Consider the following 25,635-nt stretch of genomic DNA (forward strand, 5'->3'; position numbering starts at 1 on the left):
TTCAATGCTGTGGTATGTTCTAAAGCCTGACTGAAATTCTTTCAGGATATTGTTTTCTTTAAGAAAGGAGTTTATTTGCACTGAAACTATCTTTTCAAGTATCTTACTAATGAATGGAAGGTTGGATATCGGCCTATAGCTGGTCAGCGCATTACCATCTAGGTTGGGATTCTTTAGTAAGGGTTTTACAACAGCTGTTTTGAAGGCATCTGGGAAGATGCCTGTTTGAAGAGATGTATTTATAATCTTCAGGACATGACTTGAAACACTGTTGAACACCCACCTAAAAAATGCTGTCAGTACAGGGTCAATACATGAGGTGGATGAATTACACTCAGTGACAGTCTTGCAGAGCTCAGTTAATGTAATACAGGTGAATTTTTCCCATGGTTACATCATTTTTACAGGATTTGCTGAGATCATCTGTGTTTACATCAGCAGCAATACTGGCTCTAATTGAAGTTATTTTGTTATTGAAGAACAATGCAAGTTCTTTACATTCTGATGCAGAGTACTGCGGGGTGGGGTTGGGGGGGGGTGGGGGGGTGTTGAGTAGCTGGTCAATAGTGGAGAATAATATTCTAGAGTTTCCAGTATTCTCTGTAATAATCTTGGAAAAGTAATCCTTTTTGTTGCCAGATGTATTGCTTTGTTATAGGCAGTCATGGCTTCGTTGTATATATTACAGTGAACTGTGAGCCTAGTTTTCCTCCATGTTCTTTCAGCTGCCCGACAGATTCTCTTAATCTCTTAAACACTGATATTGTTTAACCATGGGGAGATTCTGTCAGTCAGCCTCTTTTTACCCTTTAGTGGAGCAGCAGTATTTAAAGCAGATGACAGGGTATTGTTGAAATTTTCAACCATGTCATTTAAAGAGCAGTCATAACTGTATGGCTCAAATTATCTCATAATATTAGAGAACTTTGCTTCAGCCTTGCCATCTAGGAATCTCTTTTGAACCAAAAATTCCCTTTTAGTCTTTGTTAAGATTAGGTTGGCATCAAAAAACACTCAGTGATGGTCAGAAATAGATCACTCAACTACTGAAATATTATCAATGTTTAATCCTGTTGTTATTACTAAGTCTAGAATGTTACTGCGCTGATGAATGGCTTCATTTACATGTTGAGTGAGTTCTAAGCTGTCCAGTAAATTCACAAGCTCCATAGCTTTGGAGTCATTCTTTTTATTAATATGAATATTCAGGTCTCCATTCAGGATTAATCTATCATACCTAGAGATAGCAAGTGAGATCAGCTCCAAGAATACCGGTAGAAATAGTGATGAATATCTTGGTGGCCAATATAATGTAATGATGAGCACTGACAATTCTGCTTTGAGCTCAAGAGCAAGATATTCAAATGATGGAAATTCACCCAGGTCAATGTCATTATACACAAACTGTGTAGAGAAAATGGCTGCATTCCCTCCTCCCTTCCTGTTTTGCCTGACTGACTGATAAAAATTATAGTTTGGAGGACAAGCCTCTATCATTCTATCAGCGTTGCTACACCAGTAGTGCTGTTTAGCAAAGTCTCAACTAAAAACATACAATGCAAATTATTTTCAATTATCAGATCATTAACCAAAAAGGATTTGTTAGCCAATGATCTGACATTAAAGACAGCTAATTTCAGCTGTAGGGATTCTGTGACAGGAAAGGAGACTGGTTGTGGCTGAACATTGACAAATTTAAGATTACTGAGACAGGTACCAGATGGTCTGTGATTGCTATGATGTGTTTGACCATGCCACTGGCTGTTTAAGATAAGATAAGATAAGATATACTTTTATTGAACCCCGTGGGGTAATTTGTCCTCTGCATTTGACCCATCCTAGTTTTACTTAAGAGCAGTGGGCAGCTGCCTCTCTGTGCTGTGCCCGAGGACCAACTCCTGTTCTGAGGCCAGTGCCTTGGTCAAGGGCACCTGCAGGAGCGCACCTAACATGCATGTCTTTGAGTGTGGGAGGAAACCGGAGTACCCGGAGTAAACCCACGCGAACACGGGGAGAACATGCAAACTCCACACAGAAAGGCCCAAAGCCGAGATCCGAACCCACAACCTTCTTGCTGTGAGGCGACAGTGCTAACCACTATGCCACCGTGTCCGCCCATCACCGGTATGTTTAAGGAAGGGGTCTGTCTCATCTCTGGTACCTGAGTGATGATGTCTGTGGTTATTGCTGTTTAATAGTTCATCCATTTGACTGAGCTTCAGCGTGGCAGCTTTAACTAACTCCTTGAATGGTGAGTGTGGTGGAGGGGGGGGGGAGAGGGTCACTGGGTCCCTGATTGGGACAGAGACATCCTCTGAATGCCTTGGGTGATGTGGAGCAGAGGGTCAGGTGAGGGGGGAGTGATACAGGCTGTCTGCTGTGTGTGCACTGTCCTTCGCTCTTATCCACACATTCTTGTTTGGGTATGGCATCCCAAGAGCATGACGTAGGTTGGCCCCGAGTTGTCTGGATCCAGTGATGTTTGGATGAACCCCATCAGGTTTAAAGTGGTCTTTACAGTTCCAAAAGATATTGAAATTGTCAATAAACTTTATCCCATGGCTGAGGCACGCTGATGTCAGCCATGTATTCAGGCCAAGGAGTCTGCTAAAAGATTTGATTCCTTTCCCCAAAGTTGGAATGGGGCCTGAGATGAATACATGTTGCGATTGACAGTCGCTCAGTTGTTCCAGTAGCAGGGAAAAGTCTTTTTTCAGGATCTCAGAGCCAGTTTTCCTTTGCAGAATGTCAAAAGACCCAGTGTGATAATAATCCTCATACTACTTGGATGTGTAGAAAGGATAACTGGTAACAGTCCTTTTAGCTCCCTGACAGATGTGTCAGCCATAGTTAGATTTTCAGTCTTTGCCATTCTTACATGCTTGGCTATAGAGTCCCCAATCAGAGTAGTGTCTGGCTTATCAGCTGTGGAGTTAGCAATGTTTCTTCTGGTCCTCGGCCTAGCCATAGTTACCATAGTTATGCAGATGATACACAGATATATCTGGCACTCTCACCAGATGACTATAACCCAATAGACTCACTGTGTCAATGTTCAGAGCAAATCAATTATTGGATGAGCCAAAATTTTCTTCAATTAAATAAGGACAAAACAGAGATTATTGTGTTTGGCAACAAAGAGAAGATAATTAGTATTAGTAAACACCTTGATTCACGGGCTCTAAAAACCAAAGACCAAGTCCAAAATCTTGGCATTCTAACAGACTCAGATCTCACCTTCACCCGTCATATCAAAGCAATCACCAAAACAGCCTTCTATCATTTTAGAAATATAGCCAGAATCAAGGGTTTGGTGTCCCAGAAAAACCAAGAGAAGCTCATTCATGCTTTATTTTGCAGTAGGGTGGACTACTGTAATGGTCTCTTCACTGGACTTCCCAAAAAGATCATTAAACAGCTACAGCTCATTCAGAATGCGGCTGCTAGAGTTTTATCCAGGATGAAAAGAACAAAGCACATTACTCCAGTTCTAAAGTCTTTACACTGGCTTCCAGTTAGTTACAGAATAGATTTTAAAGTACTGCTACTAGTCTATAAATCACTCAATAGTTTAGGCCCAGAATACATATCTGATATGTTTAAAGAGCATAAACCGAGTAGGGCTCTTAGATCCTTGGACTCAGGTCAGCTAGTAGAGCCCAGAGTCCAGACTAAACATGGTGAAGCAGCATTTAGCTGTTATGCTGCATACAACTGGAACAAATTGCCAGAAGAACTTAGATATGCCCCAAATGTAGCAATTTTTAAATCCAGGTTAAAAACTTTTCATGTGCCTGTGATTGAACTCTAAAACTTGCACTCTATGCTTACTGCACTTTAATTGTGGAAGTAGACCTCTAGTCATTCCCGATTTTTAAATTTTTTATTTATTTATTTATTTTAATTATATTTTATGTGCTTTGTACTTTCTTTGTTGTTCCTTTTGCTTTTATGTAAAGCACACTGGGTTGCCTCTGTGTAAGAAGTGTGCTATAGAAATAAACTTTGATTGATTGTTTGAAGTCTCAGCGTACACACAGCCAGCTTCTTCTGATGGTTGGCATCCCCTCTTGTGATTCCCGCCCCCTCTGTCGTCCTGCCAATCGCTGAATGACCCCGTGCGTAGAACCGGAATTCCCCACTTTCAAAGCAGATGAAGACCATCTCTTAGGTGCACTCTACCTTCCTATAGTTGCTCCTGTACAGTAGATAATTGATTATTTAATTATTGAAGTTTTTATGATTAGTATTCCTGCTAGTGTACTTGTAGGACTTCTTTGACAGCTTATTACATTATCTATGGGTCATTCTGCACTACGATCTTACTTCACAGGTCTGCGTCACATAACAGCACTTGTTGTACGTCTCTGTAAGGTCCTTAAAGCTATAATTATGATGAATGTTTGATAGTGTAACAGGTTGTAAATAGACAGTTCTTCTATGGTGAATTCCTGCAAAAATGTTCAGCCAGCGACACTACTGGTCCAATAGATACTAAAGAAGCCGTGGAAACCGAAATCCAACGCAGATATGGAGATCCAGCGCTGTGGTAAGTCACGTTCAGTAGTGCTCCGTAAAAGTAATATATAACACATTTAAAATGAAGTCTATCAACACCTACACTGACATAGACTATATTGACCGTATTAGTACACATTCATTCCATCACACACTATTTTAATGGATTCCAGATTCGTATCAGATGCACATGTTAGCTATACTATTTAATTTGTAACTGAAACGAATGTTTCCCCATAGACAAATAAATTACCAGTGGTTGATGCAATATCATCTTATGCTGAACTCATGGTTGCAGGTAATGTTAATGTTGTAAATGATTACTGAAAAGAGTACTGATGTTCATTCTACCGAACGTTTTAATTGCTAAATGGTGTAGAATAATTAGCGGGCTAGTGCTAACTATTTTCATGACAAAATGGCCGCCATGAGAGTAAGAAACGCCAGTAACATTTTATGTTCACCTTTGTATGGTTTTCTTTCTGTTATGTTTCCAAACTGGATCTTTGTCACGCCTACCACCTGATCCGTATCAAAGAGGTCAACGAGTGGAAGACGGCCTTCAACACCCCGCTCGGACACTTTGAATATCTGGTGATGCCCTTTGGGCTGACCAACGCTCCTGCAGTCTTCCAAGCCCTCGTCAATGACGTCCTTTGAGACCTGCTGAATCGCCCCGTGTTCGTGTACCTGGATGACATCCTAATCTTTTCCCGTAATATACACGTGCAGCATGTCAGACAGGTGCTTCAGAGACTGCTCGAGAATAGCCTGTTTGTCAAGGCAGAGAAGTGCAAAATTTATGTCGATTCTGTCTGCTTCCTGGGCTACATCATTGAGAGGGGCCAAATAAGGCCAGACCCGGAGAAGATTAAAGCTGTGGCTAAAGTATCTGCGCCCCTCACCAAACTCACATCCCCAGCTAGCTCTTTTTCCTGGACCCCGAAAGCAGAAGCCGTGTTCACCGACCTGAAGAAGCGATTCACCTCAGCCCCTGTTCTCATCCATCCTGACCCGACCTGCTAGTTCATCGTCGAAGTAGATGCGTCCGATACAGGTGTGGGAGCTGTCCTGTCCCAACGCTTCGCCACAGACCAAAAACTTCACCCCTGTACGTTCTTCTCCTGTCGGTTGTCACCTGCGGAGAGAAATTACGACATTAGTAACAGGGAGCTGCTCGCCGTCAAACTCACCCTGGAAGAGTGGAGACACTGGCTCGAGGGTGCTGAGCACCCCTTTGTAGTATGGACCGACCACAAAAACTTGGCTTACATTCAGTCAGCCAAATGACTCAACTCTTGTCAGGCCTGTTGGGCACTGTTCTTCGGCCGGTTCAACTTTACTCTCACCAACCGGCCAGGGTCCCATAATGTCAAGCCAGACGCCCTCTCCCGGCAATTCATCTCCGACTCCTCTCCTGCCAGCCCTGATAGCATCCTTCCCTCAACCTGTTTGGTGGCTGCAGTCACGTGGGAGAATCTCTTGTGAAGGACGCCCAAAACACGCAGCCCGACCTCAGGAGAAGACCCAATAAACTCCTCTTTGTACCTTCTGCTGTCCGCTCCCAGGTCCTGCAGATTTCTGTACACTCAGTCCAAGCTCATTTGCGCTGTTGCCACAGGGTGTGGAGGAATGTCCGTGCCGCACTGCTCCGCTCCACCGACCGCAACCAGCGCATCGCTGACCGCCATCGCACTCCAGCACCCAATTACCAGGACAAAGGGTTTGGTTATCATCCAAAGACATTCCATTACAACACCAATCCAAGAAGCTTCAACCCCACTTCATCGGACCCTTTGAAATCGACAAAATCATCAACCCCACTGCCGTAAATTGAAGCTACCTACCTCCATGAAGATTCATCCCACTTTCCACGTTTCTCAAATCAAGCCAGTGTCCGTCAGTCCGCTATGTCCGCCTGCCATCCCCCCCACCCCCCGGATCATGGACGACCATCCAGCCTGCATGGTTCGTTGGGTATTGGACGTCTGCCACCAAGGCCAGGGTTACCAGTACTGAGTACATAAACATTTTCAAAGAATCAAGCTTTAAAACAGGAAACATATATTTCACACCCTATTAAATGATACTGTGTTGACATCTGGATACAGTCCTTTTTATTCCGACAACTTATTATGACTTATTATTACCTACAACTAACAATTTCTTGTTGTTTTGAGTTTCTTAGCTGTCTTCATATATGTGTTTATCAAACAGGCATTCTACCTGATTGGCCCGCCCTGGTGAGGGAGATTCTGCAGAGCCTGGGGCATTGGGCCAGCAATACCACCTACAGCCCTGCCCTAACTGCAATGACCGGGAGGTTGGGAGGATTTAGAACAATCCTGCTCAATTGTTGTCTGCATTTTTTTGCATTCCTTTGGTAAATAACACATATTTCAAAGCATGCAGCAGCACTTGGGCATGGAGCCAGACAGCCAAGCCCCATTATCGGCTGTCAGCCAACAACAGTTGCCCGCGGGAATATAAAAAATGCTTCCAAGAGGCTAGACGTCCCAAAATAGTTAGTAGTGTTCCTGAGCACCCATAGAGTAAATAGTTAGTAGTGTTCCTGAGCACCCATAGAGTAAATAGTTAGTAGTGTTCCTGAGCACCCATAGAGTAAATGGAGTACTGGAGTATGTGTTTTTGAGAAGGACTGAGTACTGAGAAGCAATTCTCAAGATTTACGTTCAGGCAACAGATATAAATCTGTCAAGAAATGATGTCAGACCTGGCTAACAACATTCCAAGACAAACCATGGTAAGCAAGAAGAACCAGAATGCTAATGCTTAGCACATACAGATTCTATTCACGGAAAGCCCACAGGGGTAACCAAGGTGCAGTCTGAGGAGGTGCATCTTCAGTATGTCTTTTCAGATTATTCTGTTTCAACTTGAATGTTATTAGTCAGGTTTGACACCATTATTATCTACTTCTGCAAACTATTAATAGCTTACATTACAACATCAGAAAAGGATGGGGCGACATAGCTCAGGAGGTAAGACCGATTGTCTGGCAATCGGAGGGTTGCCGGTTCAAACCCCGCCCTGGGCATGTCGAAGTGTCCTTGAGCAAGACACCTAACCCCTAACCCCTAACTGCTCTGGCGAATGAGAGGCATCAATTGTAAAGCACTTTGGATAAAAGCGCTATATAAATGCAGTCCATTTACCAAGGAATTTATGTCGACATAGTGTTTATTGCTTTGTAGGTGATTGTGCTGGAAAGGATATATGTAGATTTTTCTAAAATTATTTAGAAAGATTATTTTTGAAACATAGAGCCCCCCCCCCGCCAATAAAGCAGTGCTAGTTTGAACTCATTTGTCGATATCAGCCAATACTACAAATATTTTTATTGAGCATGAAATCAGTTCACCCACAACATGCACCTCAAGGAGCACATCGAGGCAACATCACGGTCCTGCAGATTCCTTCTGTACAACATCAGAAGGATTCGACCATACCTGACGACGCACTCCGCCCAGCTGCTCGTCCAGGCTACGGTGACCTCTCGCCTTGATTACTGCAACTCTCTCCTTGCAAGCCTGCCAGCTTGTGCCATACAGGCACTACAGATGATTCAGAATGCCGCTGCCCGACTCATCTACAACCTTCCCAAATTCTCCCACGTCACTCTTCTGTTGCGATCACTCCACTGGCTACCGGTCGCTGCCAGGATCCGGTTTAAAGCACTGACCCTTGCCTACACTGCTGCCAACAGGCAGGCAGATTTCACTCTAAATCCCCCCCCCCCCCCCCTTTCATGGACACTTGTTACATGTTGCCCCATCCCAGCACTTTTTGGTAATTTGTATTTGTCCTAATACTGTAGCTTATTCTTCTGCCTAGTTACATCACATTACAGGCATTTAGCAGACGCTCTTATCCAGGGCGACGTACAACAAGTGCATTAGTTCAAGGTGCAGAGGTGCAAAAGAAACACTAGAGTGAAGTAAAGATCATAGTGCCAGAAGTGACCACATCGATCAACATAGTTGGCTTTGCAGAGGTTAGGTCTGAATAGTGTTCACTGTGTGAACTAAACTGTGTTCTTAGCTAGAAATAGCTGTACAAAATAAGTATTGTACCTTACTGAACCTGTGTTTAGCAGTTGTCTATGACCATGAAATGCACTTTTTGTACGTCGCTTTGGATAAAAGCGTCTGTCAAATAAATGTAATGTAATGTAACAACATTCTTTCATACAAATGAAAGCGAACTGTAAAGATGCTATAAGAATCACTTTCATTGACTGATGTACCAAACGGAGCACGTTTGACCAACTATGCCTGTCAGGAAATTTTATAATCAGGTAGCCTACATCGAAAGTATTGGGTGAAGCCACACTTCCTCCAATGACAGCAGCTGGCATCGCTCTCGCCTATATTGATCGTAAAGGACTCTTCCATCACAAATGATGCAGTTGTAGGTGACTTTATTCCACCAAAAAAGCAGGCTGGAACACAGGATACAATAAAGAGAGAGCTCTAAAAGCTGGAGGCTTGCAGGCACTGATACACACGAGGCAAAAACGAGCAACGCCAGCCAAGGGCAGCAGTGAAGTAAGAGAACATACAGTGAGAGCAGTCAGTCCTGGGGCCTCATATATGAAACGGACTTACGATCAATTTAGATCTTTAGTATGACTTACGCAGAAAACCACATATAAGTAGTTATTTATAAAACCTTACTTTGAGTTGGAAGCAATCTTATCTCTATGCAAAGTCTAGACTTGACGCAAGTGATTTTCCTGCTGGTTATGTAGGGGTATTGCAGTTTGGGACGCATATGCATCAAAGACTGCGGTGAACTTTGCATTAGCTTTATTAACAATTTGATAGGAATTATCAATTAAAGGTGTGAGGAATTAATTGTTTGTCAACCCACTATTTAGTCCACCAAATAATATGTCTTGCCTGTCTTCAATCTCCCATACCATCACTGTGATCTCGTCTTCCAAAAAGTTTGCTTTTCTCTTTTGGCCCATGGTTATTCCTGACTAAACCCTCATTTGTGCTAGCATTATATAAAGAGAAATTGCTGATTGTAAGGCACGTTCAGGTGCCGTCAATTTTAAGTTAATTTGAGATTTATAGATCACAGGTGCGTAAGTTACAAATGGGATTCTTAGAACCTGCTTAAGCAAGGTTTTTATGCTCAGTATCTTTTATGAATCGAACGTAAGCATACCGTCGGAAATGATCTTAAGACTAAGTTCAAGTATAAATCTAAGAACATTTAAATGAGACCCCTGGAGATGGCAGCAGGTGCAGGTGATAATAGGGAACAGGTGATTATGGGGAACAGGTACTAATGGGGAACAGGTGATAATGGGGCACAGGTGATAATGGGGAACAGGTGATAATAGGGAACAGGTGATAAAGGGGAACAGGTGATAATGGGGCATAGGTGATAATGGGGAACAGGTGATAAAGGAGAATAGGTGATAATGGGGAACAGGTGATAATGGGGAATAGGTGATTATGGGGAACAGGTGATAATGGGGAACAGGTGGTGATGGGTAACAGGTGATAATGGGGCATAGATGATAAAGGGGAACAGGTGATAATGGGGAACAGGTGATAATGGAGAACAGGTGATAAAGGGGAACAGGTGATAATGGGGAACAGGTGGTGATAGACTGCAGCACAGGGGGTCGATCGGTGGTTGAGTGAGGCTGTTGGCAGGTGGGGGTGGGGGGGGAGACAGGCTGTGGCAGGTGGGGGGAGACGAGGCTGTGGCAGGTGGGGGGGGAGACGAGGCTGTGGCAGGGTGGGGGGAGACGAGGTGTGGCAGTGAGGCTGTAGGGGACAGGCTGTGGCAGGTGGGAAGGTGGGGAGGGGGGACGAGGCTGTGGCAGGTGGGGGGGGAGACGAGGCTGTGGCAGGTGGCAGCGGGGTGGGGGGGGAGGAGACGAGGCTGTGGCAGGTGGGGGGGGAGACAAGGCTGTGGCAGGTGGGGGGGGGGAGACGAGGCTGTGCCAGGTGGGGGGGGGAGAAGAGGCTGTGCCAGGTGGGGGGGGGGGAGACGAGGCTGTGCCAGGTTGGGGGGGAGACGAGGCTGTGGCAGTGGGGGGGGGAGACGAGGCTGTGGCAGTTATTCATATGCTGCGTATATCAGAGAATCACATCACAGCAAATATTGATGCATTACAGTCAACCGTGAGACAGCTCCACGAGTGCAAATAATCTGAATCCTCAAGTTATCAGGGCACAATTTATCTGAGAGAGGTGCACTAACAGCAGTAGTCAAGTACATAGATTTTAAGGACAAGTAAAAAATCATTTTGCAATAGAGAATGAAAACAGTAGTTAACTGACAAGTAGATGTAAGCTACAGTTTGAAAAGTCAATGTAGAAAAAATGGTCTAATGCTTTGTTTGATGATTGGTTATGGTTATTCACTTAGATTAATATTGATTGCAGCATAATGATTTACGGGGAAAATAACTAGTGCAATTAGCATAAATATTACTAAAAAAGATTTAAATTAAAATATCTTCATTGTACGATTCTCAGTATGACACCCATTCCTAGTGTGTTCCTATCTCAGGTTCTGTCTACATGCATCTGAGTGATGTGTAAAGTCATCTAAGATAAGTTGCAGCCATTGCTTCCTGTAGTCTGCATGTCAGTGTCCTCGTCTTGCACCTCCTGGAGAAAAAGGTCCCAGTCTGGACCCGTTAAAGGCAGGTTTGTTTGGAAGTGGTTCCAGAACCTAAACTCGTGGAAAACAGAAAATCAGGCGGAAGCAAGGTAGCTAGTCTCAGGAAGAATAAGTACATTCTGCATCAGTCACCAATAAACCTGTCAAGTTTTAATCCAGCCTGCACTCAAGCAAGCCATGTATTACTGACCAGCTGTGTGCTAATTCAGGTGTGTGCTTATTCAGGAGTGTGCTTATTCAGGTGTGTGCTTATTCAGGTGTGTGCTTATTCAGGAGTGTGCTTATTCAGGTGTGTGCTTATTCAGGTGTGTTCTTATTCAGGTGTGTTCTTATTCAGGTGTGTGCTTATTCAGGTGTGTTCTTATTCAGGAGTGTGCTTATTCAGGTGTGTTCTTATTCAGGAGTGTGCTTATTCAGGTGTGTTCTTATTCAGGTGTGTGCTTATTCCAGTGTGTGCTTTCTCAGGTGTGCGTATTCAGGTGCTTATAATGACTTATAATGGGAATTAGGTGTATATTATATCTCAAGATCGGTGTGATTTCAAATAAAAACTCACATGCATCTCTTACAGTACAATCAGGGAGGAAAATAGAAGGTGCTTACCGGTGGTGGTAAACATCTGGATCTCTGCTGAGCCTGTTCTGGAAGCCGATGTAGAGGTTATCCCACAGCAAGCCATGCCTCACCACGTACCGTATGACACCGACTCTATTCTTTATCTGGAAGCAGCCCAAGACATAACAGCACAGAAGTTTAACCTGTGCACATCACACTGACTCTGTTCTTTATCTGGAAGCAGCCCAAGGCATAACAGCACAGCATTTCAACCTGTGCACACCACACAGACTCTGTTCTTTATCTGGAAGCATTTTAACCTGTGCACATCACACCGACTCTGTTCATTATCTGGAAGCATTTTAACCTGTGCACATCACACCGACTCTGTTCTTTATCTGGAAGCATTTTAACCTGTGCACATCACACCGACTCTGTTCTTTATCTGGAAGCATTTTAACCTGTGCACATCACACCGACTCTGTTCTTTATCTGGAAGCATTTTAACCTGTGCACATCACACCGACTCTGTTCTTTATCTAGAAGCATTTTAACCTGTGCACATCACACCGACTCTGTTCTTTATCTGGAAGCATTTTAACCTGTGCACATCACACCGACTCTGTTCATTATCTGGAAGCATTTTAATCTGTGCATCTCCCTTCTCTGTTTCGAATGGGCAGACAATGTGGGAGAAGTGTGAATGTTGATCATCACTCCATCACATGGACAGGCCTACCTCCTCAAAGGGACGATCTTTCGGTCTCTGTCGGGGGAAGGACAGGTCCAGGAAGTCCACAAAGTAGTTGTAGCCATTAGGGATAGGATTGAAATCATCATCGGTTTCAATAACCTGGAGGCACATTTTTTCATGGATTAATGTAACTTTGGACTTGAGATGGATTTTGAATATTCTGTTTACTAACATTAATAATAGTAATACATTTTATTTATATAGCGCTTTTCATCATACAGAGATGATCTCAAAGTGCTTTACAGAAGGCAACAATAAAAATAAAAAAAATTAAAAAAACAGCAGGCAAATGTGAATTTAAACATTTCTATGCAAGCATTAAACTGCAATTGAGGTATGTTAAATCAACTTCTCATTCATCCACAGCATATTTTAATGGGGATGTTTCACAACAAATTATACTTTCATGAGAAATAAAAAATAGAACACTAAGAAATGGCTAATTATTGTGAAAAAAGCTGCACTGCACAGGGCGACATAGCTCAGGAGGTAAGACCGATTGTCTGGCAGTCGGGAGGGTTGCTGGTTCAAACCCCGCCCTGGGCGTATCGAAGTGTCCTTGAGCAAGACACCTAACCCCTAACTGCTCTGGCGAATGAGAGGCATCAATTGTAAAGCGCTTTGGATAAAAGCGCTATATAAATGCAGTCCATTTACCATTCTCCAAATCATAGATAGATAGATAGTTTATTTTGTCCTCAAGGAGGAAATTCTTTTTCACAATAGGTGCATACATAACACAAACAGGTAAGACATACAGAATTATACAAAATGCAGGTTTTACAGGAACACTTAATTACAGGGCGTCACACAACAGAGACAAAGGCATGGACTGACACTCTCTACACACCACAGACTGGATGGCTCCTGCTAAAACGGGCCTTTCTGCACATGCATAGTCTATACCTACGACCAGAAGGAAGGGGGGTGAAGTGCTGGTAGAGTGGGTGGTCTGGGTCATGTGTGATTGTGAGTTCTTTGCGAATCAGGAATGAGGTGACGCAATAGGATAAGTTGGGGGTGGGAATACCAATGAGTTTGCTGGCTAAATTAGTTATCTTTATGAGTTTATTCTTATTGGTGACTGTAAGCATGTGGAGAAAACAGATGGCACCATGCAGAAGAACTGGCTCAATAATACTACGGTACAGGAGGAGAAGGAGCTGGGGTTGGACAGACAGGTGTCTTAGTTTACGGATGGCTGTAAGTCTCTGTTGACAACGTTTGTAAATGTCCATGGTGTGCTGGCTGAAGCTGAGGTTATTGTCTAGTGTAATGCCAAGGTATCTGTAACACTCCACCACCTCTACCTTCTCTCCTTTGATGGTGAGGCTGGGGGGTTGGACCAGTGTTTTGGGGGGGGCTAATGAGCAGTTCTTTAGTTTTTGAGATGTTGAGGTAGAGAAAGTTATTGTCACACTATGTGCTAAACTGGGATATGGAATGTTGATAGGCAGAGAGAGAGTCATTGTTACTGTTAACAATGACTAGAACTAAAAAATTATTTTTTACCTGCACAACAAGATTGTAGTCCTTGAACCCTGCCCAGTTGTAGTAGAACTGAACCCAGCCTTTATGCTGGAATATCTCTTCATCAATAGCAGCATTGAGCTCGTTCACGTACTGATCAAACTTCCAGCTGTTCTTCATGATCTGCGTACCAGGAGGTGGGTTGGTAATAGCTGCCCTGATAACAGAAAGATCATGTGATCATCAAGGACCAATAAGACTGATCTGGGATGCATAAGATCACATGGTCAAAGTACCAATAATCTGACATGATCACTAAGGGCCCAATACATCATCAAGTAGTCATCAAGGACCAATAAAATCACATGATCATGTAATGTGGTTGGTTGTGGGGCTGATTGTGGTGTGTTCATGAGGTGTGTGTGTTTGCATGCATGCATACAACATAACATAACATAACATAATGATCAGAACAGGCCATTCAGCCCAAAAATGCTCACCATTTTCTTGACAAAATTAGTGCTCTGATTACCTACAGACTAGAGAGTATCTAACACTGTATCAAGCCTAATCTTGAAAATCCACAGAGTTTCCGCCTCTACTGCGTGACCTGGTAGGTATTCCACACATTGACTACTCACTGCACAAAATTCTTCCTAATGTCTAGGGAATTTAACTCTTACTAAATTCCACTTATGTTCCCTTGTTCTACAAACAAAACTCAACCTAAATGATCTCTTGTTGTTCACTTCGTTAATCTCCTAAATCTGCTTTTACTGAGTTTGAAGAGATTAAGTATCTTAAGTCTTTACTCATAGATTTTATCTGTCATACCAGGAATCAGTTTGGTTGCCCTCCTTTGAACTGTTGAACTGTATGCACCTTGATGGTGCACCTTGATCGATTTTCCAGGTCAGTAAGAGATTGGAATGCACCCACATTGACAACGTGCACCCACACCAACACAAAAACAAATAAACAAACACCCTCACCCTCCCCCCTCACAGATTCCGGGAAAAAGCAATAAACTAAAACAAGGAAAGAGAAATAGAGCATCGCGTAGTTCTGGCAGGTCACGAGAGTCAAGCGCTCTGGCCGAATCAGCTGATGGCCTATCACAGTACATTCACTAACAGGGCGGTCTACTTAAACAGCCTCCCTCTACTCATTCGGCTGCTCCTCCTGCATGCAAGCGCTGCACGTTGCTTCGTAAATCCCCTCCACCACCCCAGCTCCTTCCCCATGCGTCAAGAATTTACATTCTCCATCCTTATGTGTTAAGAAATTGCATTTGCTCCATTCCTATGTGTTAAGAAGTTGTATTGCTCCATCCTTATGTGTTAAGAAATTGCATTTGCTCCATTCATATGTGTTAAAAACTGCTTTGCTGCTGGATCTGTTCTGTGTGTACCCCTCTAGGGGGGGTTTGGCTGCTGGCCTCCCGGCCTTATCCACGCAGGCTGCGTGGTTGGCGGGAGAGCTCCAGAACAGAGCCATACCGCCAAACATAACTGTATTGCCTTTATTGTCAATAAAGTTCTACTTGATGACAGTGGTCCTGACAGAAATGAAAGTAAAACTAAGCTACAACTTTTCACCTGACCAGCTCCAATGGCTTTTCAGCTGTAGTTTACTTTGTTTTTGTGGTCAGACAAACATGCAGATAGAAGGTTTTACTGTGTAGAGAACCACACCTTGCAGATAGGTCCTACCAGGTCACCTGGAAGCGGTCTGCCTCTGCTTCTCATCCCCTTGTTATGGGAGTGCCGCAGGGATCTGTACTGGGTCCTCTGCTGTTCTCCTTATACACCAAATCTCTTGGTTCAGTTATTAATTCACATGGCTTCTCATGTCATTGTTATGCAGATGACACGCAACTCTTCTTTTCTTTCCCCCGCTCGGCCACACAGGTCGATGATAAGATATCTTCTTGCCTGGCTGACATCTCCACCTGGATGGCCAGCCACCACCTGAAGCTCAACCTCAACAAAACTGAGCTGCTCTTCTTCCCATGCAAGACCTCCTTACTACGTGAGCTCTCAATCACGGTTGATGGCACCACAGTGACTGCCTCTCACTCTGCCAAGAGCTTGGGGGTGGTCCTGGATGACAAACTGGACCTCAAGGAGCACATCAAGGCAACATCACGGTCCTGCAGATTCCTTCTGTACAACATCAGAAGGATTTGACCATACCTGACGACGCACTCTACCCAGCTGCTCGTCCAGGCTACAGTGACCTCTCGCCTTGATTATTGCAACTCTCTCCTTGCAAGCCTGCCAGCTTGTGCCATACAGCCACTACAGATGATTCAGAATGCCGCTGCCCGACCCATCTACAACCTTCCCAAAGTCTCCCACGTCACTCCTCTGCTGTGATCACTCCACTGGCTACCAGTCGTTGCCAGGATCCAGTTCAAAGCCCTGACCCTTGCCTACACTGCAGCCAACAGGACAGCCCCCATCTACTTGCAGGACATGATTCGATCCTATGTGCCTGCTCGACCACTCCGCTCTGTGGCAGCAGGGCGCCTTGTAACCCCTCCCACCCAACCAAAGGGATCACAGAGCTTCTTCACCCTAGCTCTCCAGTGGTGGAACGAACTCCCTGACCCTCTCCGAACCTCCCCCTCACTACCCATCTTCCGCCGTGGCCTGAAGACTCATCTCTTCAGACTATACCTGGACTAACTACCACCATGCTGTATATTTCACTCAAAATCCACCCCCCCCCCCCCCTTTTATGACACTTGTTACATGTTGCCCCATCCCAGCACTTTTTGGTAATTTGTATTTGTCCTAATACTGTAGCTTATTCTTCTGCCTAGTTGGCTTTGCAGAGGTTAGGTCAGAATAGTGTTCACTGTGTTAACTAAACTGTGTTCTTGGCTAGAAATAGCTGTACAACATAAGTATTGTATCTTATTGAACCTGTGTTTAGTAGTTGTCTATGACCATGAAATGCACTTTTTGTACGTCGCTTTGGATAAAAGCGTCTGCCAAATAAATGTAATGTAATGTGATGTAAACTTTAAACTCCTGGGCTGCTATATTAATGCAATCCAGGTGCGTGTGCTCTTTCCACCAGCCAGCATGACAAGACAAGACCTTCTCCAGCAGGCCGGATGCTACATGATTCATCAGTTATTACAAGATATTACACCTTCTTGTTCATGTTATAATCGTCAAGTACAACTAAGATTGTGTGAGAATTATGGATCAATAAGATTGTGTGAGCATTATGGATCAAGAAGATTGTGTGAGCATTAGGGATTGTTACGGTTGCTCTCAAGCCTCCGCAAACATAAGCGATGCCGACATCAAGGTTTCCCAAAATAACCAATAACTTTATTTAAATACATATAAGGAATACTAAAATAGCGGCAAAACACCAGATAAAATCAAGACCCGGCCGTGGTCGAGAGGTGAGGAGAAAAAACTCCCATCTCCTGAGAAGCCAACTCCAGGCTGCTTAAAAGGGCACCGCCACAGGTGCTCACAATTAACGTTAACAAGACACACGCGTGTCCAAACGGCCAGCGCCCCCACCTGAGGCGGAGGGACATAACAGGGATCAATAAGATTGTGTGAGCATTAGAAATCAATAAGATTGTGTGAGCATTAGAAATCAATAAGATTGTGTGAGCATTAGGGATCAATAAGACTGTGTGAGCATTAGGGATCAATAAGATTGTGTGAGCATTAGAAATCAATAAGATTGTGTGAGCATTAGGGATCAATAAGATTGTGTGAGCATTAGAGATCAATAAGATTGTGTGAGCATTAGGGATCAATAAGATTGTGTGAGCATTAGAAATCAATAAGATTGTGTGAGCATTAGAAATCAATAAGATTGTGTGAGCATTAGGGATCAATAAGATTGTGTGAGCATTAGAGATCAATAAGATTGTGTGAGCATTAGGGATCAATAAGATTGTGTGAGCATTAGAAATCAATAAGATTGTGTGAGCATTAGGGATCAATAAGATTGTGTGAGCATTAGAGATCAATAAGATTGTGTGAGCATTAGAAATCAATAAGATTGTGTGAGCATTAGAGATCAATAAGATTGTGTGAGCATTAGAGATCAATAAGATTGTGTGAGCATTAGGGATCAATAAGATTATGTGATCATCAAGGATCAATAAGGTCATGTGAAGTACCCAAGAGGCCATCCTTCAGTTGAATTTATTTCCCCAGGAACCAATTAATGCAAAACTATGTCCTCCACAGAAATAATGCAAATGTCTGAATTCTAAATTAATTAATCTTCAAAATCAACTAATGATTTTCATAAAGTAGCTGACTGCCTGAAATGAAATGATGTACATAAACACACCTATCGGAGGGGTCTCTCAAGGTTAGGCCCAGGTCCAAAACTGCGCCAGGTTTGGGCGTCCAGGTGGTGATACTGTCTGCTTGCTTTGAGATGAGTGCATTCAGGTCTTCCACGCAGTTTTTCACATTTGTGGCCTTGATGTAACTTTGTAAAGGTACAAGAGCATTAGCAACATTCACAGAATTCAGGTGCTTAATAAGGAGCTTAATTAAACAATTTACTGATTCAGTTCCATACGTTAATTTTACCGCAGGGAAATATACCTTGGGTTTTTAACCCATATGCACTAGGGATTTCATATCTCATGTCCTGGACATGCCAGTGTCTAGCCTTTGCTAGCTTTTGGTGTGCTTCAACACAGCACAACATAAATTAACTGGTTACTTAACCGACAAGTTTTTAGTAAAGGTTATTAAACTCACTCTTGCTTGCTTTAATGGTATCAGCTGATGCATGCACTCCTGTTTTTCCTACCGAAGGGTTGACTGGCTGTCAGCAATGAATAATTGGAAAAACTTTGGAATGATTATCTTGATTTATAGAGTTTTGCTGTGTGGTAAATGTTTAAAATGTCATTTCAATGAAGCAGGACAGTCTATGGATATTCAAGAGTCTATTGATATGCTTGGACACAAAATATCCCGGTAGCTAGCTACCTGGCTAGCAATATTCAAACATACCACTAGCCAAATTTAATAACCAAAAATAATTTCCAATTGCCTAAAATTAAAATTCTCAGTTGGTGTCTTTTGACCTATTTATTTATTTATTTGTTTATTTGGTCTGACTTTATGATTTCCCCAAAATGACTTCCCTTACAGAGATGGAGTATACTGCAATATATTGTAAATATGAGGAATTTAAACTTTAATGATAATTTGTACATTAACCTCAAGATGATTTCAGTACAAAACAGGTCATCTTTTGCATTTCCATAAGTACTTCTTCCTGTCTTCCAGATTTTTAAAAATATATATGCAGCCCATGCACTATAAAACAATGTTTGAGTAAGACGTATCATCCATGTTTTTTTATTTTATTTTCTTAAGCTGAACATAACTATAGTTATGCCACATTTTTCCCCTGGACCACTAGCTAACAGTCCTCGTGGCATATAAAACTAGTTATCATCACATTACATTTCTTGAGTGGATTTAACAGGGTGGATTGTCATATTTTATTTAACCTTTATTTAAGCAGAATAAAAAACCTTTTTCAACAGAAATGAAAATACCTATCTGAGGGATGCGCTTCCACGAAGTATCCAGCGAAAGGGCAGTAGATCTTGGGCTGCAAAGACTTCACTAACTGCGCTTTGTAATTCAGTAGCTTCTTCCTTTCGTTCTTTATGAAATCCTCCTTCCATTTTTCTGTGAGAACAATTTCACAAACTTTTACAAAAATATACATGTAGAGACAGCCAGCCAATTATTATCATAGCCAGAATAATAATTTCTAGGAGCATGTTTTTTCATAATCTTGCATGAAGAGTGATTCAAATAGAAGACTGTGTATTTTCCCAATGGCAACATTACTGAAGTTATGGTTATATTATATTGTGCTCTGTCCTACTTTGGTAGTTTATTTCTCAGTTACTTATAGTCTAGTAGTATAAATTCTTTGTTTTTGAGGTGATTGTTTCAGTTCAGGAGTGCATTTCATCCGGTACATGGTTAGCTACTCGATGTTCACCTAGATCAGGGCATGTTTCATGCATTGTAATGAGAGTGATTGACAGGAAAGGCTGACCTGTGTATTTGCCTCCAGTAAAAGTCATGGGAAACCCAGAGGCTCCTCCTGCAAAGTCGCTCATCATTAAGTCCACGTTCCTGGGCAGATGTCCTCCGTTGGGCTGTGTGCAGTCCACTGTGTTCAGGATCACGTGGCCTGGATTTTTTCCATAAGTATTATTAATATACTAAAAACACGAAAAGCATTTAGAAAACAACACCATAGTTTACAGTTCCATAATTAGTGCAAATTGGAATATTAGGTACATTAGACGTATTTTATGTTCATTATTAGTGTATGGGTATTATTGGAAGAAAGCATAATATGGAAAATTAATTCTTTATTTTGCAGGTAAGACCTAGAGTGTGACAGGAACCTACAAACAACACTGTGGCTCTTATATATAGGGATATGCCACACTGTGGCTCTTATATATAAGGGATATGTGACACTGGCTCTTATATATAAGGGATATGTGACACTGGCTCTTATATATAAGGGATATGTGACACTGTGGCTCTTATATATAAGGGATATGTGACACTGGCTCTTATATATAAGGGATATGTGACACTGTGGCTCATATATAAGGGATATGTGACACTGTGGCTCTTATATATAAGGGATATGTGACACTGGCTCTTATATATAAGGGATATGTGACACTGTGGCTCATATATAAGGGATATGTGACACTGTGGCTCTTATATATAAGGGATATGTGACACTGGCTCTTATATATAAGGGATATGTGACACTGGCTCTTATATATAAGGGATATGTGACACTGGCTCTTATATATAAGGGATATGTGACACTGTGGCTCTTATATATAAGGGATATGTGACACTGGCTCTTATATATAAGGGATATGTGACACTGGCTCTTATATATAAGGGATATGTGACACTGGCTCATATATAAGGGGTATGTGATACTGTGGCTCTTATAAGGGATATGTGACACTGTCTCTTATATATAAGGATATGTGACACTGTCTCTTATATATAAGGGATATGTGACACTGGCTCTTATATATAAGGGATATGTGACACTGTGCTCTTAGATATAAGGGATATGTGACACTGTGGCTCTTATAAATAAGCGATATGCGACACTGGCTCTTAAATATAAGGGATATGTGACACTGTGGCTCTTATAAATAAGGGATATGTGACACTGTGGCTATTATATATAAAAGATATGTGACACTGTGGCTCTTATATATAAGGGATATGTGACATTGTGGCTCTTATATATAAGGGCTATGTGACACTGTGGCTCTTATAAATAAGGGATATGTGACACTGGCTCTTATATATAAGGGATATGTGACACTGTGGCTCTTATATATAAGGGATATGTGACACTGTGGCTCTTATAAATAAGGGATATGTGACACTGTGGCTCTTATATATAAAAGATATGTGACACTGTGGCTCTTATAAAGAAGCATATGCCACACTGTGCTCTTATATATAAGGGATATGGTGGAATGTATGTAGGCCTGTAAACTGTATGACACACTTGAATAAACGTGTAAAATGTGAGTACCTTGAATAAAAAGTTGACCACCAAAATCTGTCTGCCCCCCAATCACAGCAGTCTAAATCCATGATTACTTATGATAGTGACTAGATTATGTTTCTGACTGAAAAATGGCTGCATTCTAATGGTATGTCTGTACTGATTGGGGCTCCTACACTCCTCATGATAATTTCCCTCACGCAAACAGAAATGGAAGGAGAGGGGGAGGGACAGCCATTATTATTTCTCCTGCTGATGTTGATATTGTTATATGGTCCAGCATTTCGGTGAGCACAGATGGTTTCAGTACCCTCCCAATATATTTTGTCCTGGACCAGAGAATTCATAACTGCGTAGCTGCCAGCAGACCACTTGTGTCCCTTTCCTTGCGCTTGTTTGAACTGTCAGAAACTTGATTGTTCTGATACTGAGCAGAGTTGCTCAATCGACAAACATGTAGCCTTTGACGTGATGGAAAGCCATCCATATATTCCTGAATTTCAAGGACAACAATGACCAACCAAGCAGAACAAAGTACACAGTCACTGCAGTTGAATGCAGAACTGAGAAATTACATTTTCTTAAAAAACATCCCATTCTTAGAATCCAGAATAAAAACTAGATACTGAAACCTCTCTTATACCTGCTCAAAGGAAGCAATTGAACACACCTGACTAATCAGAAACACCTGTGACCATGGGCGTAGATTCCTATATACGTGGTGGTGTCACGTCACTACCACTTCTTTAAACATGCGATTTTGGCAGTATCACTTTATGAACTAAACAACTAAACCTACATCAAAACGAGCCAATGTGCTCTTAAAAAATTTCCTCTAGGACCATGCGGATTATGTGGCTGCCTGTCGACTCTGTAGGCATGGTAACAACTCGCACAGCAAAAGTGAAGTCCCTAACAGAGCTTCCCTACTAGTATGCACGCGTTTTAGCTGGCGAGCAAGAAGCTAGAGTCCTAGGCCAGGCAAGATGACGAAAAAAAGAAAAATTGACATTTGGTCATATTTCCGAAACACTGTGAGTGATGAAACAATATGATCATTTTCTTGTGATTGTTTTGTGATCTGTCCAACTAACATTAGCTAGGTCCCTGCTTGTCACCATTAGTTTACTGAGAGATGTCTTCTGAAAGTGTAGCTAGCTAACATTAACGTTATCCAAATTAGCTCAAGTTATAACTATACCTATAGTATATACACAATATTATTTATACCTGTCAAGCGTTTTTACAAATGCAGCCCAAAAAAATATGGATAAATAATGATAATGATACCATCAAAAATTTGGTTCTAGCAGTAAAACTACTCATATTAGAGGTGCCAGAAGTTAAGGCAAATATTGTAAAAATGCAGGAAATTGTATGTAGTGACCAATTTTTTTTCTGGAGGAGGACCTCTAGACCTCCCACCTTAAATGTCACTATGACTTCTGAAATTTTATCTACACCCTTCCATATGACGCTATTTGTCCCAAATACTATGACGCCCTGAAATGGGGGGATGTGGAAGAATTTGACAGACTGTCTTTTCTCTTGTGGAAAATTACAAAGATGATCTATTTCGGGTGTATATCTCTTTGCTTAGTGCCTTATCGTAGTGTATGGGCTGCCCATAGTCCGAACATACTGCCAAATGTGTAACCTCCCATGTTCATTTAGTTCCCTTACAGAAAGAACACTCTGCTAAGTGCCCCTAACATAATGTTGCATAACCTTGTTAAAGCAGTTAAAGGTACATATTTTCATCTATGAATAGAAGCTTTTCTAGCCCAACTCCCTGACCATTTCATTGCAATTCAGATTAAATTAAGATGGTTTAACCCAACTCTATGGGCATTTCACTGCAATTCAGATTAAATTAAGACAGTTTAACCCAACTCCATGACCATTTCACTACAATTCAGATCAAAATAAGATGGTTTAACCCAACTCCATGACCATTTCACTACAATTCAGATTGAATTAAGATAGCTTAACCCAACTCCCTGACCCTTCCACTACAATTCAGATCAAATAGAGTTGGTACCTTTATATTCCACAATTATGCAGGTGTCCATTTCAGGGTGTACTCCATCCATCAGAATCATGAACCGCAGGTGCTCATCCACCTGATAGGAACAGTGAGACAAAGTGAGGCAAAGCATTCAGAGCAAGTATTACTGCCCTACTGGCACACTGGCGTTCTCATCCAAAAAGAAAACTCAAAGCATTCAGAGCAAGTATTACTGCCCTACTGGCACACTGGCGTTCTCATCCAAAAAGAAAACTCGAAGCATTCAGAGCAAGTATTACTGCCCTACTGGCACACTGGCGTTCTCATCCAAAAAGAAAACTCAAAGCACTCAGGGCAAGTATTACTGCCCTACTGGCACACTGGCGTTCTCATCCAAAAAGAAAACTCAAAGCATTCAGAGCAAGTATTACTGCCCTACTGGAACACTGGCGTTCTCATCCAAAAAGAAAACTCAAAGCACTCAGGGCAAGTATTACTGCCCTACTGGAACACTGGCGTTCTCATCCAAAAAGAAAACTCAAAGCATTCAGAGCAAGTATTACTGCCCTACTGGAACACTGGCGTTCTCATCCAAAAAGAAAACTCAAAGCATTCAGAGCAAGTATTACTGCCCTACTGGCACACTGGCGTTCTCATCCAAAAAGAAAACTCAAAGCATTCAGAGCAAGTATTACTGCCCTACTGGAACACTAGCGCCATTATTCTATGCGGCTAGCATTAGAGCATACATGCATAGCAAAAAAATATAAGCCATGAATCAGAAACTTTCAGTGACTTTTTAAACGCACAGTGTCTTCAGAAAGCTTAAGTAATTCTTCATATGTCAGAATGAAATTAAGTATTTCCTAGTTGTCACATATTAAAAATGAAATCAAAGAATTTACCACATTTGTATTAACAACCTAAGTTGGGCCAGGCTAATTACATTATCTTGAGAAATCTCACAAAATTCATTAACAAAGTTAATCTATGTTCAAATCCACCTGTGCATGATTGCAGAATAAATATCACTGACTTTGCAAGATATTACAGCTAAAACAGTAGATCGGGTATCACAGTTGAAACATTACATTACAGGCACTTGGCAGACGCTCTTATCCAGAGCGACGTACAACAAAGTGTATAACCATAACCAGGAACAAGTATGATGAAAACCCTAGAGAGAAGTACTGGTCCAAGTGCAGGGAACAACCGCATAGTTCAACTTGGACCCTGAAGGTTAAACTGTTTAACACTAACACAAACGAGAACAGCAACAACGCAGTCTAGAAACAGTAGATCGGGTATCACAGCTGAAACAGTAGATCGGGTATCACAGCTGAAACAGTAGATCAGGTATCACAGCTGAAACAGTAGATCAGGTATCACAGCTGAAACAGTAGATCAGGTTGGAGACCTTGTCATGAATGCCAAGAAACTGCCCAGGGCAGACTTTCATGTGTTCATTTGTTTTTTTTTAAATAACTGATTCTCTCTCTGGCTTTCCCCCTTTACGCTTTGGGTAGTTCCATGAATTCATGACAAGATGACCAGTTAAAATAAATATGAAATAACCCAAATGTAGTGAAAGCGTTTTGTGCTTTTCAGCCTTCAGCTGTCCAGCTGTCCAGTGCCTCAGCTTTTCAGCCAGGTTTCTTTGACTGTGTTCTCTCTCTCTCTCTCTCTCCCTCTCTCCCTCCCTCCCTCCCTCCCTGTGACAATATTATAAGTCAATATTTTGAAATGGCCCAGCAAAAACAACACTTTTATACGAAGAAACCTGACTTTGCTTCAGTCAATAAATCATCTTTTATCTGCTAGTTTAATATCCTGACCCCTCAGACTATAGAGACCATACATTCTGTTATGAAAACTGGTGTTACACTGAAATTTGAAGCTTGCTGTTAAGCAACCATTTGTTGTTGAGAATGAATATTTGCTCTTGTATTGACAACAAATTCACTTTTGATAAACATGTAGAAGCTCTCTACACAGGCTATGTTGGGCTTGTGAAGTACGTGCTCATCTGCTAAAACCTAAGATGCTTCATTTGCATCACATT

General features: G+C 42.0%; 1 protein-coding gene and 1 long non-coding RNA gene across 4 annotated transcripts in view; both read right to left on the reverse strand.

Moving 5' to 3' along the window:
• LOC135249126 (uncharacterized) overlaps positions 1-8,224 on the reverse strand; it is a 26,084-nt gene extending 17,860 nt beyond the window's left edge. Inside the window, exons 1-2 of the long non-coding RNA XR_010328592.1 lie at positions 7,989-8,224; positions 5,488-5,656 (exon numbers count right to left, since the gene is read on the reverse strand). This is a non-coding gene — a long non-coding RNA (uncharacterized LOC135249126). The remainder of the gene's footprint in view (positions 1-5,487; positions 5,657-7,988) is intronic.
• Positions 1-24,061, reverse strand: part of cmah (cytidine monophospho-N-acetylneuraminic acid hydroxylase) — a 79,979-nt gene extending 55,918 nt beyond the window's left edge. Inside the window, exons 1-8 of one of the 3 annotated variants that reach the window (XM_064324413.1) lie at positions 23,607-23,895; positions 20,057-20,194; positions 19,542-19,677; positions 18,308-18,451; positions 14,012-14,186; positions 12,485-12,598; positions 11,794-11,909; positions 10,727-11,241 (exon numbers count right to left, since the gene is read on the reverse strand). In XM_064324413.1, the coding sequence (XP_064180483.1) occupies positions 11,115-11,241; positions 11,794-11,909; positions 12,485-12,598; positions 14,012-14,186; positions 18,308-18,451; positions 19,542-19,677; positions 20,057-20,194; positions 23,607-23,724 (1,068 nt within the window). In that variant the 5' untranslated portion in view covers positions 23,725-23,895 and the 3' untranslated portion in view covers positions 10,727-11,114. Of the gene's footprint in view, positions 1-10,726; positions 11,242-11,793; positions 11,910-12,484; positions 12,599-14,011; positions 14,187-18,307; positions 18,452-19,541; positions 19,678-20,056; positions 20,195-23,606 lie in introns of those variants that run through there. The other 2 variants (XM_064324415.1, XM_064324414.1) reach the window with 2 other exon arrangements.
• Between the last annotated feature and the right edge of the window lie 1,574 nt (positions 24,062-25,635).

This window comes from Anguilla rostrata, chromosome 2, assembly GCF_018555375.3.
Source record: "Anguilla rostrata isolate EN2019 chromosome 2, ASM1855537v3, whole genome shotgun sequence".
NCBI classification, from domain to species: Eukaryota; Metazoa; Chordata; class Actinopteri; order Anguilliformes; family Anguillidae; genus Anguilla; species Anguilla rostrata.